General features: G+C 43.4%; 1 protein-coding gene across 1 annotated transcript; it reads left to right on the top strand.

The window, feature by feature from the left end:
* Nucleotides 1-2,412: 2,412 nt before the first annotated feature.
* ZCCHC4 (zinc finger CCHC-type containing 4) lies at nucleotides 2,413-18,075 on the top strand. Its single transcript, XM_081924667.1, has 13 exons — nucleotides 2,413-2,629; nucleotides 6,275-6,393; nucleotides 8,671-8,753; nucleotides 10,463-10,738; nucleotides 11,816-11,896; nucleotides 12,650-12,722; nucleotides 14,421-14,571; nucleotides 14,870-14,970; nucleotides 15,907-16,028; nucleotides 16,201-16,276; nucleotides 16,595-16,646; nucleotides 17,507-17,663; nucleotides 17,854-18,075. Exons 1-13 carry the CDS (start codon nucleotides 2,551-2,553, stop codon nucleotides 17,951-17,953), a joined length of 1,470 nt encoding a protein of 489 aa, XP_081780793.1. The 5' UTR covers nucleotides 2,413-2,550; the 3' UTR covers nucleotides 17,954-18,075.
* The last annotated feature ends 44 nt before the right edge of the window (nucleotides 18,076-18,119 follow it).

Genomic DNA, 18,119 nt, shown 5'->3' with positions numbered 1-18,119 from the left:
CCCCTGACCATTAGGTCCAGTTGTGACCGACTCTGGGGTTGCGGCGCTCATTCGCTTTATTGGCCGAGGGAGCCAGTGTTTGTCCGCAGACAGCTTCCGGGTCATGTGGCCAGCATGACTAAGCCGCTTCTGGCGAACCAGAGCAGCGCACGGAAACGCCGTTTACCTTCCTGCCGGAGCGGTACCTATTTATCTACTTGCACTTTGACATACTTTTGAACTGCTAGGTTGGCAGGAGCAGGGACCGAGCAACGGGAGCTCACCCCGTCGCGGGGATTCGAACCACTGACCCTCTGATCGGCAAGCCCTAGGCTCTATGGTTTAACCCACAGCGCCACTCGGTCCCTTCTGGGTATGGGGTGGTATATAAATTCAATGAATGAATGAATGAGCTGGCTCTCTTTATTCTTAACTACTATCATAGCTGTCAACTTTTCCCTTTTCTTGCGAGGAATCCTATTCGGAATATTGGAATTTCCCTTTAGAAAAGGGAAACGTTGACAGCTATGACTATTATTATAGCCTTCCTTAATGTGCAGCTACACTTGCTGCTTTGCAAATGATTCATGAAGGTTCTTCACTGCTGAAAGTCGGTGTGCTTTTCCTCCTTCCATCGGCAAGACTTCTGTCATCATGTACTTCCCATGCAGTTTTAGAGGCTTACATGCTTCTGGAGCAGATTTGTGGGTGGGTGGGTGGGGGAAGGTAATGGGGGGCAACAGGAAAAGGAGGAAATGACAAAAATAAATAAATCACCATCCTGCCACTTTGCTCTGGTGCCCCGTGTAACTCCACTGAGTAAAAGTCTGGATCCAACCCAGTTTCAACAATGCGAGGAGGCGACTGTGGTGCTATTCACCGAAGCAGCACACTTTTCAGCATTCAATAAGGCAGAGGTGGCCAACTCCCAAAAGACTGCGATCTACTCACAGAGTTAAAAACTGGCAGTGATCTACTCCTTTTTTGGGGTTCAGGAAGGAGGAAGGCCCATTTTTGGGGGGTTCGGGTCAAAGTTGTTGAGTTTTTTTCAGGGAGGAGGTGAAATGTTGAGCTTTTTTAAGGGAAACCACTGTTGTTCAGCTTGTTTGGGGGAGCCAATGATCTACCAGTGATCTACCGGTAGATCACGATCTACCTGTTGGACATGCCTGCAATAAGGTATCAAGCAGCACCCACCTGGAGGAAAGTACTAGTGACATGTTCACACCTGTTTAGTGACTGAGATGAGATGGGATAGCAGGAGCTGGCAACATTGTATGGACAGCTCTTACGCAAAGCAACAGTCTCTTGGTCTGAGTGCCTATGTTTTAAATACAAGAGGACTTCTCGGTGTAAATGGAGGAGCCCAGGTCAACAAAATCGTTGACCACCTCTGGCTCCTGCTGGGTGTAAGTAGCCCACGGCCCACTTTCTGCTACAGAATCTTCAAATCAAGCAGGAACAGAAAATATTTCAGTTCGACAAGCTATTGGGGGGGGGGGGGGTAGAGATGGAAAAGGAAACAAAAGGTGCATTTTAAAAAAACCAGGCAGGAAACTAAGCGGCAGGGCATGCATACACAAAACTAAACCAGGGTTTCCCAAACCTGGTTCTCTAGCTGTTATATTTTTTATTTTTGGGGACTACAACTCCCATCATCCTTAGCTAGCAGGACCAAGGGTCAGGGATGATGGGAATTGTGGTCAGAAAAAAAACAACAACACCTGGAGCAACCCTATGTTTGGGAAAGCCTGCTTAGTTTGGAGATCTACTAATCTTTTCTTCTTATCCTCACCCACGCTTGGTTCCGTTGGGAAGCCAAAGACAGAGATTGGAGGAGGGGGGGAAATAGAGAGAGGAATAGATCCTAGAGGTAGGAAAAATATAGAAGAATAAATTCTAGAGATTGGAAAATAAGATAGAGAGGAATAGATCTAGAGATAGGAAAAATATAGAGAGAGGAATAAATCCTACAGATAGGAAAAATAGAGAGAGAGGAGTAAACCCTAGAGATAGGAAAAATATAGAGAGAGGAATAAATTCTAGAGATAGGGAAGAAAAGATAGAGAGAGGAATAAACCCTAGAGATAGGAAAAATATAGAGAGAATAAATCCTATCCATAGGCAGAAGGTAGAGAAATAAACCCTAGAGATATGAAAAGCATAGAGAGAGGAATAAATCCTAGAGCTAGGAAAAATAGAGAGAGCCTAACCCTCGTTCCTGTAGTTTCGGAGGGAGCTGCCTCCTCCTGCGGCTCGGGCGTTAAAAAATAGGCGCTGAAGAACCAGGGCGCTGGGGGAGGCTTGAGTTCGAATCCTCCTCTCTTTCCCGCCCAAAGAGCCCGCGCTCAGCCTTGCAGGCGCTGCCTGTCCGAGTCTCGAACAACCTCCTTGGCAGGGTTGTTCGTGTTTCGGGTGCGAAATGGCGAGGAGTGGGGCGGGGATCGGGGAAGGCAAAAAAGGAAAACGCACCAAAAAAGGGCGGAGTGAGGGATCAGCCGCTTGTCGGCCATTTGCATTTGGCTCCGCCTGCAATTGGGGAGAGGAAGAGCCGCCCGGGGGGAAGCTGCGATGGAGGACGGGCAGCGCCCCGGGGTGGCGGTGGTGCTGGATCGGGACCCCTCCAGCCCAGCTCCCCGCTGCCCTCACGGTGAGTCGCCCTTTCTCCCCATCTTTAACGATGGCTGCATGCTGCATCCCACTTTTCTTCCGCTTTCCAATCTCGCCTGTCCATAAAATTGTCGCCTTTGCACCCCGCCTTTCCTCCCTAGGAGCTCAAGGCGGCTTAAGCTTCAGCTTTGCGCCTCCCCGTTTCCTCCTTGCAACAGCCCTGCGAGGTAGGCTAGAGCAGGCCCTCCAAATGATTTGAAACTACAGTTCCCAGCATCCTTGGCCACTGGTCCGGCTAGCTAGGGATCATGGGAGTTGTAGGCCAAAAACACCTGGAGGGCCGAGCTTGAGTAAGCTAGTTACCGTATTTTTTGCTCTATAAGACTCACTTTTCCCCTCCTAAAAAGTAAGGGGAAATGTGTCTGCGTCTTATGGAGCGAATGCAGGCTGCGCAGCTATCCCAGAAGCCAGAACAGTAAGAGGGATCGCTGCTTTCACTGCGCAGCGATCCCTCTTGCTGTTCTGGCTTCTGAGATTCAGAATATTTTTTTTTCTTGTTTTCCTCCTCCAAAAACTAGGTGCGTCTTGTGGTCTGGTGCGTCTTATAGAGCAAAAAATACGGGTATCTCCCGCTTGGACTACTGCATCGCGCTCTACGTGGGGCTACCTTTGAAGGTGACCCGGAAACTGCAACAAATCCAGAATGCGGCAGTTAGACTGGTGACTGGGAGGGGCTGCCAGGACCACATAACACCAGTCCTGAAAGATCTGCATTGGCTCCCAGTACGTTTCCGGGCACAATTCAAAGTGTTGGTGCTGACCTTTAAAGCCCTAAACGGCCTCGGTCCTGTATACCTGAAGGAGCGTCTCCACCCCCATCGTTCAGCCCGGACACTGAGATCCAGTGCCGGGGGCCTTCTGGCGGTTCCCTCGTTGTAAGAAGCAAAGCTACAGGGAACCAGACACGGGGCCTTCTCGGTAGTGGCACCCGCCCTGTGCAACGCCCTCCCTTCAGATGTGAAGGAAATAAGCAGCTATCCTCTCTTTAAAAGACATCTGAAGGCAGCCCTGTTCAGGGAAGTTTTTAATATTTAACGCTGCATTGTAACTTGATTGGGAGCCGCCCAGAGTGGCTGGGGAAACTCAGCCAGATGGGCAGGGTATAAATAATTATATTATTATTATTATATTATTATTATTAATTCTCCCCATATTTAACGATGGCTGCATGCAGCATCCCACTTTTCTTCCGCTTTCTTCCCCCACCCCGGGCAAATCTCGCCTGTACATATAATACTAGTTACAGATAGGTAGCCGTGTTGGTCTGCCATAGTCAAAACAAAAAAAATTCCTTCCAGTAGCACCTTAAAGACCAACTAAGTTAGTTCTTGGTATGAGCCTTTGTGTGCATCTGAAGAAGTGTGCATGCACACGAAAGCTCATACCAAGAACTAACTTAGTTGGTCTTTAAGGTGCTACTGGAAGGAATTTTTTTTGTTTTGACTGTACATATAATTGTCGCCTTTGCACCCCGGGTGCCTTTCCTCCCCAGGAGCTCAAGGCGGCTTAACCTTCTTCTTTTAATAATAATTTTTATTAATTTTAACATATAAATTATCATACACACCACAAAGCTTCATCATTTATACAATCTTTTTTTGGACTTCCCTCAGCACCTCTGATGATCCACCGTTTTAACCACTTCTTATGCATTTCTTAAGTTCTTATTCCCTTTAATTATCTAACTAACTAATCCTCCTCCCCCTTATCCATTTTTGCAATAATTCCCATAATACTCCTCACAAAACTTCTTGCAAACCTACAAACGTCGTCTGATCTTCACAAATACTTTTCAAATAATCTGTAAATTTACTCCAGTCTTCTGTGGATTTCTGGTCCCGCCGATTTCGAATCCTTCCTGTTAGTTTGTCCAATTCTGCGTAGTCCATTAATTTCATCCTCCATTCTTCTTTCGTCGGTAATTCTTCTTGCTTCCATTTTTGGGCCAATAACGTTCTTGCTGCCGTTGTTGCATATAAGAACAGCTTACATTCCTTTCTATTTATATCACTTCCTACAATGCCCAAAAAGAATGCTTCTGGTTTCTTTATAAATGTATATTTCAACATATTTTTCATCTCATTATATATCATCTCCCAGAAGCTTTTCACCAAGGCGGCTTAACCTTCAGCTTTGCGCCTCCCAGTTTCCTCCTTACAACAGCCCAGCGAGGTAAAGCTAGAGCAGGCTTCCTCAAACTCGGCCCTCTGGATGATTTGATACTACAATTCCCAGCATCCTTGACCACTGGTCCTGCTAGCTAGGGATCATGGGAGTTGTAGGCCAAAAAACATCTGGAGGGCCAAGGTTGTGGAAACCTGGGCTACAGGCTGAGAGTCACCCCCAGGGAGCTTCACAGCCAGTTGGAGTCTTGAACTTGGGTGCTTTCCCAGGTCCTCATCGGTGTTTCTCAAAACTTGGGTCTCCATCTTTTGCTGGAATACAATTCCCATCACCCCTGGCTAGCAGGAGATCAGGGGTGATGGGAGATGTAGTCCAGCAAACAGCTGGAGAGCCCATCATCCCTGACCACCGGTCCTGTTCGCTAGGGATGATGGGGGTTGTAGTCCGAAAACATCTGGAGGGTCGAGTTTGCCTATGTACAGCTCCTTTTGCTTTTTGGGGGGTGGGAGTGGGCAAGGGAACTAGGTGAAAAGCAAAACCTGAGAAAACACTCTGAATACACAATATTCTCTCAGGAAAAAGAAAACCCTTAAGAGTTATGAAGTTGCAGACAGAGCACAATCAAGGTTTTATCCCTTGCCAAGCAAGGGATATTTACCTAGATGTGTTTAAGCCACAGGGTGCCATTTTGACTGCCATTAATTCTCAGGGCAGAACACAGAGACTGGTTCCAGTCTTAAAACTCTGCCTTTATGCTCACCTTTTCGTTTGCCCCTCTGAAGTGTGAATTCATGGGCCTGGAAGTTCCTTCTGCTTGTCTGCACCCCAGGCAAATAAAATTGGGAGATAAAATTGCCTCCTTTATCTACAGGAGATAGGGGTACAGATCTCTGTTAAAAAATGTTCCACAAATGTGGGTTATTGTTATTTCAAATATTTCCCCAGTCATTTCAGCCTTACCATTAGCAGACAAAATGTTCTGCCCTTTATGTACAGGGGAAAATGGTCAAGGCTCATTCCTGCGAATTATGAATTTGTATGTGCCTAAATGTTTGCTGGACTTTAGCATATTTTAAGTTTTGTTTTAAAGTGGCTGACAAAATGGTGAAAACCTCTAGATACTCACGCCTTTACCATTGCCATCAGTACGTTCAGCCTCAAAATGCCTTATTTGCTTTTTCACAATGAAATCAGCAAGGCAACTGTTAAAAAGGAAGCAGTTTGATGCATCAAGTTTTAAAATGGGTATTCTAAATGTATTACCTTAGGAACAGAAGTACTGGAGAGGATCCAAAATGCTGGCATGTTTGGAACCTTCTGGATTTATACACATCTGAAGGAACAAAAACTCATTGGGGCGTCAACTTAAGTTCATTTTTGTTATCAATCTCAAACATTGACTAGTGCTATTGCTTGTTGCAAGATTCTATTATTTCCCCCCCCTTCCCCCCCAAAATCCAATGTTTTCAGAATATAGATCTTTCAATGCTTTCTCTCTTAGGCCCTACCCTTCTGTTTGCAAAGATTGTTCGAGGGAAAGAAGAGGGAAGAAGATTTTACGCTTGCTCTGCTTGCAGAGAAAGAAGAGATTGTAACTTTTTTCAGTGGGAAGATGAAAAGGTATACCGAAAGAATAAAGGTTTTAACAGTACTGTTGATACATTTAATCCTCAAGAACGTTGCCAAAACACCAAATTTGAACACCCTTAAATTGCCCAGATTTCCGTTAGAGGATTAAGCACACACAGTATTTAACTGGGGTTTGAAATCAGGGCGGATTTGATTTAAAACAAATTTTAAAATGTAAAATAAATCAATTTAAATCATGATTTAAATCACAGTAAGACTTGATTTAAATCTTTTTTTTTTTTTACAAAAAGACTCATTCTTGATGGTATAAGCTTAGTATTTACACCAGATGTAGGTTTCATTTTTGGAATAATAAATTTTCAGAGCAGTTTTTACAGTTATATCAGAAATTACTGATTTGGCTATACTATTAGAAATACATAGATAATTATGAAATTATTGTGAGATTTAATAAGTTAACTGTTTATAGTTTGACAACTTTTCTGCTGTACTTTATTGGAAGGAGAAAAATAATCATTTCCTTAATAACAATCTGTTTAACTAAAACATTAACATTATAGTGTGCTCTGGTCCATGGGGTCACGAAGAGTCGGACACGACTAAACAACAACAACAACATCCATGTTTGTTAACTGATGTAGTTAATTTTATATTTTATTTTTAAACTTAGACTGAGTTTTAGCACACATGAAAAACTTAAAACAAATCCTTATTTCCTGATGAATAGCCTTTGGACTATAATGTAACTTAAATAGAAAACTATCTTTGGAATGATTTTTCCTCCAAAAGCATTTTAATTTAAAAATGCAATTTAAATTTTAAAAAAATCAATTTTTTGAATTTTTTTAAAGAAAATCATTGATTTTTATCCACCCTGATTGAAATCAATGTGATTTAAGGTAGGCACGACTGATTCATCTCACTGATTTCAACAGGTCTTCTCAAAGCATTAAGAACAGCTCGATTTTAAATGGGATTAGGATTTCATTCTGGATCCAACTCATAAGAGACTTCCTGTTAAGGTGTGATATATAGCTGGTATCTTTATATATTGGTATCTACATATTGCTGGAATTTTGTTCACCAATACAGCTGGACAGTTAAGTACTGTATTTTTCGCTCTATAGGACAAAATGAAGGGGAAATGTGTGTGCGTCCTATGGAGCGAAGACACCATAGCCCCGCGACCCTCTCCCAGCTGGAGAGGTAAAGCGCGGCTATGGCAGGAGCCTCTTTAGCCGAGCGCCACCTCTCCAGCTGGGAGAGTGCGTGCGGGACTAAAGAAGCCATAGAAGCTTTCCGCTGCTCCCCGACCTGCTCTTTGGGGCTGGTGGTGGGCTTCCCCCCGCCAGCCCCAAAGAGCAGGTCGAAAGGAACCTGAAGCCTGGAGAGCGAGAGGGGTCGGTGCGCACTGATCCCTCTCCCGCTCTCCAGGCTTCCAAGGTAGCCGCCTGAAGGCGACTGAACGCACCTTAAATGGCACCTTGTTTTAGAGGGGGGAAACAAGAGGGGGGAAATTCTCCCCCTCTCTGCGCAGCGCCTCCTGCCACTTCGCTGAGGGGGCGCTGGGCAGAGAGGGGGAGAATTTTTTTTCTTGTTCTCTCCCCTCTAAAACAAGGTGCGTCCTATTGTCCGGTGCGTCCTATGGTGCGAAAAGTACGGTATATTGCATAACTGCAGGAATTCATACTATAGTAGTGTGTCCATATGAGAACTAGGTACTCTAAAGAATACTCAGTGGCAGTGCTTTTTTTAAAAAAAAAAAGTTTAGGGGTACTCTCATTTTTCTACTCATTTTGAAATGCTGCCCCTCAATAAGGCCAAACTTAGATTCCCAAAATGTTCAAGAGTATGCGTACCCCCAGGAAAAATGCACTGCTCAGTGGTGTGTGTTTTTAAGTTGTGTGCCATTGGCAGAGATGGACATAAAAGAAGGGGAGAAAAGGGGGAAATTGGCTGAAGATTTTAGAAGAGAGAACCAGAGTGAATATGCACATCTGAATTCATGTTTCAGGATAAACTCAGAATATAAAGCCACAAAATACATAATCAAAATAAAAGCAAAAACAACCCAGTAGTTCTTCTTCCCAAATGAAGCAAACACTTAAGTATGTAGTACTGAGGACGACTATGAAGCAGAATTTGGATTTTTAAAATTTCTGAGTGGGCCATAGATTCTGAGAGAAAAATTTGAAACTTGAGCTGGACTGAATTCTCAAAACCGTATCTGTTTGTGATAAATATTGTATGTATTGTAAATATGTAAATATTGAATTTCTACATATATTTCATACATGTTTTCCTCAGGTATCAGAAGCTAGACTTTCAGCACGGGAAATTTACAACCAACGCCATCAACCATTATTATCTCACAGAGATAATGTAGAGAGGTACCTATGCAATTATTATTTTTATTTGAATGAATCAGTATTCCTATATTCATTTTGACATTTCAAAACTCAACTTCCATCCCCCTCTTTCTGCGGTTCCTTAAATTTATTTTCAATACCTTCTGCATAGCCAAATTAACTTAATTTGCTCATTTATTCATCTTCTTTAAATACATTCTCTTACAAAGCCGCAGGTTGTTACAATAATCCTGCCCATGTTTTTATCTGTTTATAATTTTTCCGTAAATATTCAATTAACCATTTCCATTCATGTTTTCTTGATTTCTTATTCTCCTAGTAAGTTTTGCCATTTCTGCATACTCCATAAGTTTTTGTATCCATTCTTCCTTTACTGGGACTCCTGCGTCTTTCCATTTTGGGGCAAGTACAGTGGTACCTTGGGTTCAGTACTTAATTCGTTCTGGAGGTCTGTTCTTAACCTGAAACTGTTCTTAACCTGAAGCACCACTTTAGCTAATGGGGCCTCCCGCTGCCACTGCGCCGCCGGAGCACGATTTCTGTTCAGTTCTTAACCTGAAGCACTATTTCTGGGTTAGCGGAGTCTGTAACCGGAAGCTTATGTAACCCCAGGTACCACTGTAACGTTCTTGCTGCTGCGGTAGCATACATGAATAAGTTTCTGTACATTTCAGGTAGTTCTGTCCCTATAATTCCCAAAATAAAAGCTTCTGAGTTTTTTTATAAAGGTTATTTTAAACATCCTTTTCATTTCATTATATATCATTTCCCAGTAAGCTTTGACCTTACTATAAGGCCACCACATATGATAGAAAGAACCTTCTTTCTCATTACATTTCCAACACTTATTTGATTTAGATTTATGCATTTCTGCCAACTTCCTTGGTGTTGGATACCATCGATATATCATTTCCATATAATTTTATCTTAGACCAGGCACGTCCAACAGGTAGATCATGATCTACCCAGTAGATCACTGGACATCTGTGGTAGATCACCGGCTCCCCACAAAGAAGCTCAACAACTTTAGCATGCACAAGCAGAGTTCATCTAGATCAGGGGTCAGCAACCTTTTCCAGCCATGGGCCGGTCCACTGTCCCTCAGACCATGTGGTGGGCCGGACTATATTTTTTGGGGGGAAATGAACGAATTCCTATGCCCCACAAATTACCCAGAGATGCATTTTACATAAAAGCACACATTCTACTCATGTAAAAACACCAGGCAGGCCCCACAAATAACCCAGAGATGCATTTTAAATAAAAACACACATTCTAGAATTTTTTTTCTTTTTTCTTGTTTTTTTTTCTTTTTTGTAATTCTTTTCTGTATTTTCTTATATGTCTGTTTTTGTGTATAATTTCAATAAAAATGTATTTAAAAAACAAACAAACAAAACACACATTCTACTCATGTAAAAACACGCTGATTCCCGTACCGTCTGCGGGCCGGATTGAGAAGGCGATTGGGCTGCATTCAGCCCCCGGGCCTTAGGTTGTCTACCCTGAGTGGAGAGACAGAGGGGGAGTATATGTACCCCCAGGAAAAAAGCACTGCTTAGTGGTGTGTTTTTTTAAGCTGTGTGTCATTGGCAGAGATGGACATAAAAGAAGGGGAGAAATCTATCCGTAAATGCGTAAGGAGTTGGAGGTGCGGCTAACAGAGGATAAAGGCAATCAAATGCCGTTACAGCTCTGTGACATATTTCTAATTTGTGTTCATATATAAGGTACAAGGAGTATGTAGCGTTGCCACAGTCTGAAAGGAGGTTTTGCAGAGAATGCCAGCTGCTGCTGTTGCCGTCAGAGTGGGGAAGACACCTGAGCCATCAGGTTCTTAGTGACGTCTCTGTTGCCCATCTGAAAAGGCCCAGCCAGCTCCTCATCCCTCTGGAGAATAAGAAGACAAACGCACAATACTTGTTCACCGAGAGAAGCTGCCAGTTCCTGATGGACCTCATCACTATGCTGGGTTTTAAAAGGGTGCTTTGTGTTGGCACCCCAAGGTAAGTCAGTGAGTATACAGTGATATCTCTGGATACTCACCCCTCTGGTTGCGTATTGTTCAGGAGGCAAACGCAGCAAACCCGGAAGTATTTTTCTGGGTTTCGCCGCATGTGCATGCGCACAAGTGCTCTATGTGCATGTGCAGAACAGGCACCTCCGGTTGTGAATTCCTCGGGATCCGAGCGGAGCTCCGGAATGGATCCCGTGCGCAACCGGAGGTACCACTGTATTTGGTCCCAATGGGACCTGGAAATTGGTGCCTCTTAGGGTTCAAAACGGGACGCGAGTGGCGCTGTGGGTTAAACCACAGAGCCTGGGACTTGCCGATCAGAAGGTCGCGGTTCGGATCCCCGCGACGGGGTGAGCTCCCATTGCTCGGTCCCTGCTCCTGCCAACCTAGCAGTTCGAAAGCACGTCAAAGTGCAAGTAGATAAATAGGTACCACTCCAGCGGGAAAGTAAACGGCATTTCCATGCGCTGCTCTGGTTCGCCAGAAGTGGTTTAGTCATTCTTGCCACATGACCCGGAAGCTGTATGCCGGCTCCCTCGGCCTATAGAGCGAGATGTGTGCTGCAACCCCAGAGTCGGTCACGACTGGACCTAATGGTCAGGGGTCCCTTTTCCTTTATCTTTAGGGTTCTAAAAGGCTTAGTCTTGAGACATTTGACGTTGCTTAAACAGATAAGGGTTTGTGACTTATTTCTAAAACAACTTCATTGAAGTAAATAGCACCTTCCTTCTCTTGAGTAATGGAAAAGTGGCTTTGGATCCTTGCCAGAAGCATTAGCAGAGCCCATGGGATGTTCCCACGTTCAGTGCTGGATGCTAACGAAACAAAACCTTAAAATGATTGTGCAGTCGTACCTCCGCTTACATATCCCTCCAGTTACGTAAAGAATTGCTTGTACCCTGTTACTTATATAGTCATGGGATTCATGGCTTTATTGTGTGTGGGGGGGAATTTATTGTGTGGGGGGGGGAATCCTTGTTTGTTTAAAAAGAACATTCTGTATCATTTTGTATTGTCTTGATATTCACGTATCTTACATTTAAATGGTTCATGTTAATCTTTCCAGGCTGCACGAATTCATCAAATTCCAAACATTGCAGGATCAGGAAATCTGCATTAAGAGCCTTTTGTTAGATATTGATTTCAGGTAAGCTTTTATTAAAAGTTATTTCTCCCCTCTGATCAAAACCACCACAAAGCTTATTTTATCTAGCCAATGGGCCGTGGTCAGTGTTCTCTGTTTGCCAGCGGAAGAGCTCTTGTGCTAGCAGGTGGCAGAGTTTAAAGGCTGTGCAAAAAAAGGAATAAAATGCAACAGTTGTGCTAGCAGAAGCTTGTTGTGAAACAACTGATTCTTCTTTGCAGAACTTTGTCGAACAACCAACTTTGATAATGTGCATTCTTTTGCTTTGTGCAGCAGTTGGCTACGACTCATTATAAATGATTATTCCCCTCTGCTGTGTAGATGTAGACTTGATCTATGAGATATGGGGAAACGGTCAGCTCTTTTAAGAATGTCACATGGACCCTAGGAGCAGGAATAGACCTTGAGAATTGAAGAGGTATCTGGAGGTCAGGGGAGGGGAGAAAAGAAGGGCAGAAAGTCCTGGTGATGCAGCAATAGAACTGCTAGCACATCTGCAAAGCTAAGCAGGGTCTGGTGTGGTTTCAAATTGGATGGGAGACCGCTTGTTGAGATTCCTGGGCCCTTCCAGTTCTATAAACTTGTGATTCTATGACAAGGCACTGAGAAGAAGGAACCTGATGGAAGTCTAGGTGGCAACTTTTAAGGGCAGAGAAGACAGGAAACTGAGGCCATTTCACATGCTGACTTGAGGCAACAAGTCAATTTTTGCAGACTTTTCTTTTTTTGAATATAATGGGAATAATTAATTTACAGGTACTCTCAGTTTTATACAGAGGAGGACTTCTGCCATTACAATATGTTTAACCACCATTTCTTTGCTGGAGAGGTAAGGCCTAGCCAAATACTGGGAAATTTTTTATGAATACTACTTGTGGAACATAGCACTTCTCTCATTTCTTTGAATGAACATTAGCTAAGCAGATATCTATTGTTATTTATTTATTGTTATTTATTGAATTTGTATACCTCTCTATACCCAGGGGCCTCAGGGCGGTTCACAGAATAAAATCAAGATATAAAACCACAAGATACCTAATAAAAATAAAACAACAGCCCAATAGCACCCCCCCCAAAAAAAACACATTTTAAAAGGGCATAGGATGTAAATCGGTTCAGCCAAAGGCCTGGTTGAAAAGGAACGTTTTTGCCTGGCGCCTAAATGTGCATAATGAAGGCGCCAGGTGAACTTACCTGGGGAGAGCATTCCACAGATGGAGAGCCACTGCAGAGAAGGCCCTGTACTCGTGTTGCCAGCCTCCAGACCTCTTGAGAAGGAGGCACACGAAGGAGGGCCTTGGAAGATGATCTCAGGGTCCGGGTAGGTTCATATTTGTGTGGGGACCTGCTCATTGGGGATTCAAAGACTTGCGTAATCAATGCAATGGACATTTGTTTGTCCTTTCCATTTTTCTCCTGTCTCATCAAGGTGCAGCCCTGCACATGGCTACTCAGAAGAAAGCCCAGCTGAGTTCAGTGGGGCTTATTCCTAGGTTAGCATGTATAGAATTGCAGCTTAAATGTTTTAAGAAAAATACAGCGCAAGAATATCTCTCAAATAAAATGTGGGTGTAAAACAGATAAAATTATTCCACACGCTGGAGAGCCGTTACGTATGCTTACACATAAAACGGCAAAGGGACCCCTGACCATTAGGTCCAGTCGCGGATGACTCTGGGGTTGCAGCGCTCATCTTGCTCTATAGGCTGAGGGAGCCGGCGTTTGTCCACAGACACTTCTGGGTCATGTGGCCAGCATGACTTAGCCGCTTCTGGCAAACCAGAGCAGCGCATGGAAATGCCGTTTACCTTCCCGCTGGAGTGGTACCTATTTATCTACTTGCACTTTGATGTGCTTTCGAACTGCTAGGTTGGCAGGAGCTGGGACCAAGAAATGGGAGCTCACCCCATCGGAGGGATTCAAAACACCAACCTTCCGTTCGGCAAGCCCAAGGCTCTTAGACCACAGCACCACCCACGTCCTTATTGTTGTTGTTTAGTCGTGTCTGACTCTTCGTGACCCCATGGACCAGAGCATGCCTGGCACTCCTGTCCTCTACTGCCTCCTGCAGTTTGGTCAAACTCATGTTGGTAGCTTCGAGAATACTGTCCAACCATCTCGTCCTCTGTCATCGCCTTCTCCTTGTGCCCTCAATCTTTCCCAACATCAGGATCTTTTCCAGGGAGTCTTCTCTTCTCATGAGGTGGCCAAAGTATTGGAGCCTCAGCTTCACGATCTGTCCTTCCAGTGAGCACTCAGTGCTGATTTCCTTAAGAATGGATAGGTTTGATCTTCTTGCAGTCCATGGGACTCTCAAGAGTCTCCTTCAGCCCCATAATTCAAAAGCATCAATTCTTCGGCGATCAGCCATAATTGCATGTAAATAGAATGTATAGGGATATCATACTTTTAAATTCATGCCTTAGAAACCTTTTTCACTACTTCTGAGATTACAAAGTGATGCCTATAGGTTCACTGACAGATCCCCACTTAGTTTGAAATGGAACTTGTCTCTGATCTCTTGCAGGCTGCTTATAAGATATGTGAGAAGTTCTTGCAGGAGGACAATGGGAAAGACGTCATCATGGTGGCTGATCCTCCCTTTGGAGGCTTGGTTGAAGCTTTGGCTTTTAGTTTCAAAAAGCTGATTGCAATGTGGAGACAAACAGGAGGTGCAGGTAACTATTTCTGATTTCTGATCAATTTGATATTAGAAAAATGAAGGCAGCTTTTCTAATTCCAAATGGTATATCTTTGCTGGACAAATAGAATGCAACAATGCAGGCAATATTTGCAGTGGGCTGCAAACTTTAATTGGCAGACTCATCCGTTAAAGTTTTATCTGAAGAACAAGGGACAACAGCCATTACAAAACTGTTTACAGGTTTATATGCTGTCAGGCAGCGCTTGTAGATTTTTATTATCTGTTCCTTTATGTGATGAAAAGTACATTTTTTATTTCCTTTGCTTTCCTAGATCCTGCTGACAACAACTTACCCATCCTTTGGATATTTCCATACTTCTTTGAGTCACGCATTCTTGAATTTTTTCCAAATTTCAGTATGCTGGATTATCAGGTATGGGCCCAAAGAAGTGGTATTGTGAAGTTAGAAAAAAAGCATTCTTTTTTTCTAAAGCTACTCTGGTAATTTAACGTATTTTCCGGCGTATAAGACGTCTGGGCGTATAAGACGACCCCTAACTTTTCCAGTTAAAATATAGTGTTTGGGATATACTTGCCGTATAAGACTACCCCTCTTCCAACGCATACCAAATAAAAATTAAAAAAAAAACAACAGTCTCCAGTCCGGCTTGGAAATCCGCTCCACTTCCCAGCGGCCGGGGGCTTTTGGGGCCAATTTTCAAGCATATTTCTGCATCTAGAGAGCTGGGTGTCCTCTGATTTAATTTGCTGTCGTTTTATCCTTTGGTGGGGAGTTGCTGCAGGAGCTGCTGCTGTAGCCGGCGTATAAGACGACCACCGACTTTTGAGAAGATTTTCCTGGGTTAAAAAGTAGTCTAATATGCCAGAAAATACAGTACTTTGTGTTGGCTAGGGTGAGATGAAACCCATTGTCAGAGCACTTTGAGTTTCCTGTTCTGACTGATGCTTTTTGTGCTGCAACAGGAGACAGTGCAGAGCATTGGTCTTTAAGAACCCACTATAAAAATGCCTTATAAAATTTTAAAAAAATTCATCCCAACAACAATTTTGGGGTAAAGCCTCTGAAAAGGCTGAAGACTACTGATATACAGAGTATTTCACTCTCCAAAGTCACACACGCTATCATTCTAGACAGGCTTTTCAGTGGAGCTACTGATGGGACTGAAATTTGAAAACAGTGGCACCCTAATCTTGCTCTTTTCTTGTCTTTGGGGAACTGGACTTCTAAATATTATAAGCATAGGTAGAGAATAGATTGAAAATGTACACGAGGACTCTTTCCTGACTTGGAATTTAGCTGATAAAAGCTATTCAGTGTGTTTCAACTCTGTTGTCTTTTGTTTTCTAGGTGGACTATGATAATCATGCCCTATATAAGCACGGAAAGACAGGTCGTAAACAGTCCCCAGTTCGTATATTTACCAACATTTCACCACATTTGATAGTGCTTCCTGTGGAAGAAGGATACAGGTACAGCTTTTGTTTAACCTGAGAGGAGCCAAAAGGTTTTTGAATTTTACTTTATAAAAAAATAGTGTGGCCTATTGAGAAATCTCTTTACTTACAGTACTTGTAGCGCTGTATCGTGAATATTCCTTACAGCCGACTAAGAATTTTAATTGTTTTTTTCTGGGTCTGCCAGGTTTTGCTCCATCTGCCAGCGGTACGTTAGTTCAGACAACCAGCACTGTGAAATCTGTGATTCATGCACATCAAAAGTAAGTGTGTTTAGAAAGAGTTTTAGCGAGACTTGGTCCTAAATTTTAGTACGTATCTTGCAGAATATCATTTTTGTGGGACTGCAAGAGGATACAGACTTGCCCAGTTTGGGTTAGCACATTTCTTTCTAACGATGTGGCTTGTAAGAGGAATAACGAGAAAGAAAATAAAATTTTGCTCTTCTAGCCAAGGAAGATATGCCATGTGCGCAAGGAAAAGGAGACATTTGTATTAAAGCAGGAGGGGGGGAATTAAAAACTGGAGTGCTAAATTTTTCCATTTTTAAACCATATACAACTTTTATTTTTTCCAAATAGGATGGGAGACGATGGACACATTGTTCCCTTTGCAAAAAATGTGTAAAACCCTGTAAGTATTACAAATGATCACTTTTTACCATAAAATTTGCAATAAAAAGATCAAGCTCCAACTATTAAAAGTGTTAAGCAGTTATACTCAACAAGACAGACTCTAAACAAATAGCCTTAATCAATAAGGGACTTTGACAGGGGGTACAAAGTTTTATTCTGTGTTGTGGAAGAACATAGCTCCTTTTGAATTTTGTTGCCCACTCTTTCCTAGGCTGGCTCATAGCTGTCAACCGTCCCTTATTTGGCGGGAAAGTCCCTTATCCCAGCGCCGTGTCCCGCTGCTGTCCCTTATTGATGATGTCCCTTAAATTTCCTGGGTTTCAAAGGAAGCAGCTCCTCTCCCTCCCTCCCTGCCGGCCAGGGAGGAGGGAGGCTCCAACTGTGTTGCTTGGCTGCGTTGCTCACCCAATAAGAAGTCTAAGAACGACTGGGGGGTGGAGCTTGCATGCCTTGTGCTGATCAAATCGGCTGCGTTGCCTGGGGACTCGCCTTTGCTCAGCGCTTCCAGGCAGAGTGGTGACGGTGGTTTTCCTTGCTGCATCCCCTTTGCCGGGTTGCTGCGCTGTGGGAACCACCGCTTGAGGCTTCGTTTGGCTGCTGGCTGGGCTTTCTGCCTTTGGCTCGGAGGGGCTCAGAAGTTGAACATACCTGTGCTCTGAAAATCCTTTATTTTGGCTGCTGATCCCTTATTTCCGAGGCTGCTGGTCCCTTATTTTCAAATCTGTAAGTTGACAGCTATGGGCTGGCTAGAGACCTGAACAGGGTATTCCCCTTAAGGGTTGCAGGAAAAGTGGCTGGAATTCTCACAGAATTTAACAACATACACATTTTCATTGTTACTTTTCCCGTCCTTCACAGCTTGGGTTCATTGCAGCGTTTGTGGTCGCTGTGCCCTGCCAAGTCACTCTTGTAAGAATGCTGACGCTGGATCTGAGACGGGATGCTTCATTTGTGGAGCGACAGACCATAAACGCGCCACATGCCCTAATCTACATGTGGTTAGGAGAATACACCAGTAAGTTCATCCGAACATTATCTACTGTGTACTTACAGTGTCAACATCCATAAAGGTTCTGAATATATATATTTTTAAGGGGAGGGATTCTAAACCTCCCTTCCCTCCGGCAGCTATTTATTGCAATTCACATTTCCGGTTCTATAGATCTGAAAATGCAGTGCTCAATATTATTTGCCTTGCTTTGCAGAGGCGGGAAAAAGTCAAGGCAAAAGAATAAGAAGAAGAAGTTGGTGGATGCGAATGCTACGAAAGCGACAGGTGGAAAGAAGATGAGAACTGCAGTATAAATTATGGGCTATGTTTGCACGAGTCCTTCATGCAGTGTTCTCCAAATATTAATCTGGATACTGAATATCTGACTGAATCGGAGGCCATATTTTGCAACTCTGCAAATGTCACCAAAATACCAACTCTTTTTTTTTTTTTGTAAAATATTTATTGGGGTTTTTTTAT

This window comes from Podarcis melisellensis (genome assembly GCF_964234715.1).
Source record: "Podarcis melisellensis genome assembly, chromosome: 9".
NCBI lineage: Eukaryota > Metazoa > Chordata > Lepidosauria > Squamata > Lacertidae > Podarcis > Podarcis melisellensis.
Note: the sequence above shows the minus strand (reverse complement) of the source record. Positions and strands in the feature narration are given on the sequence as shown.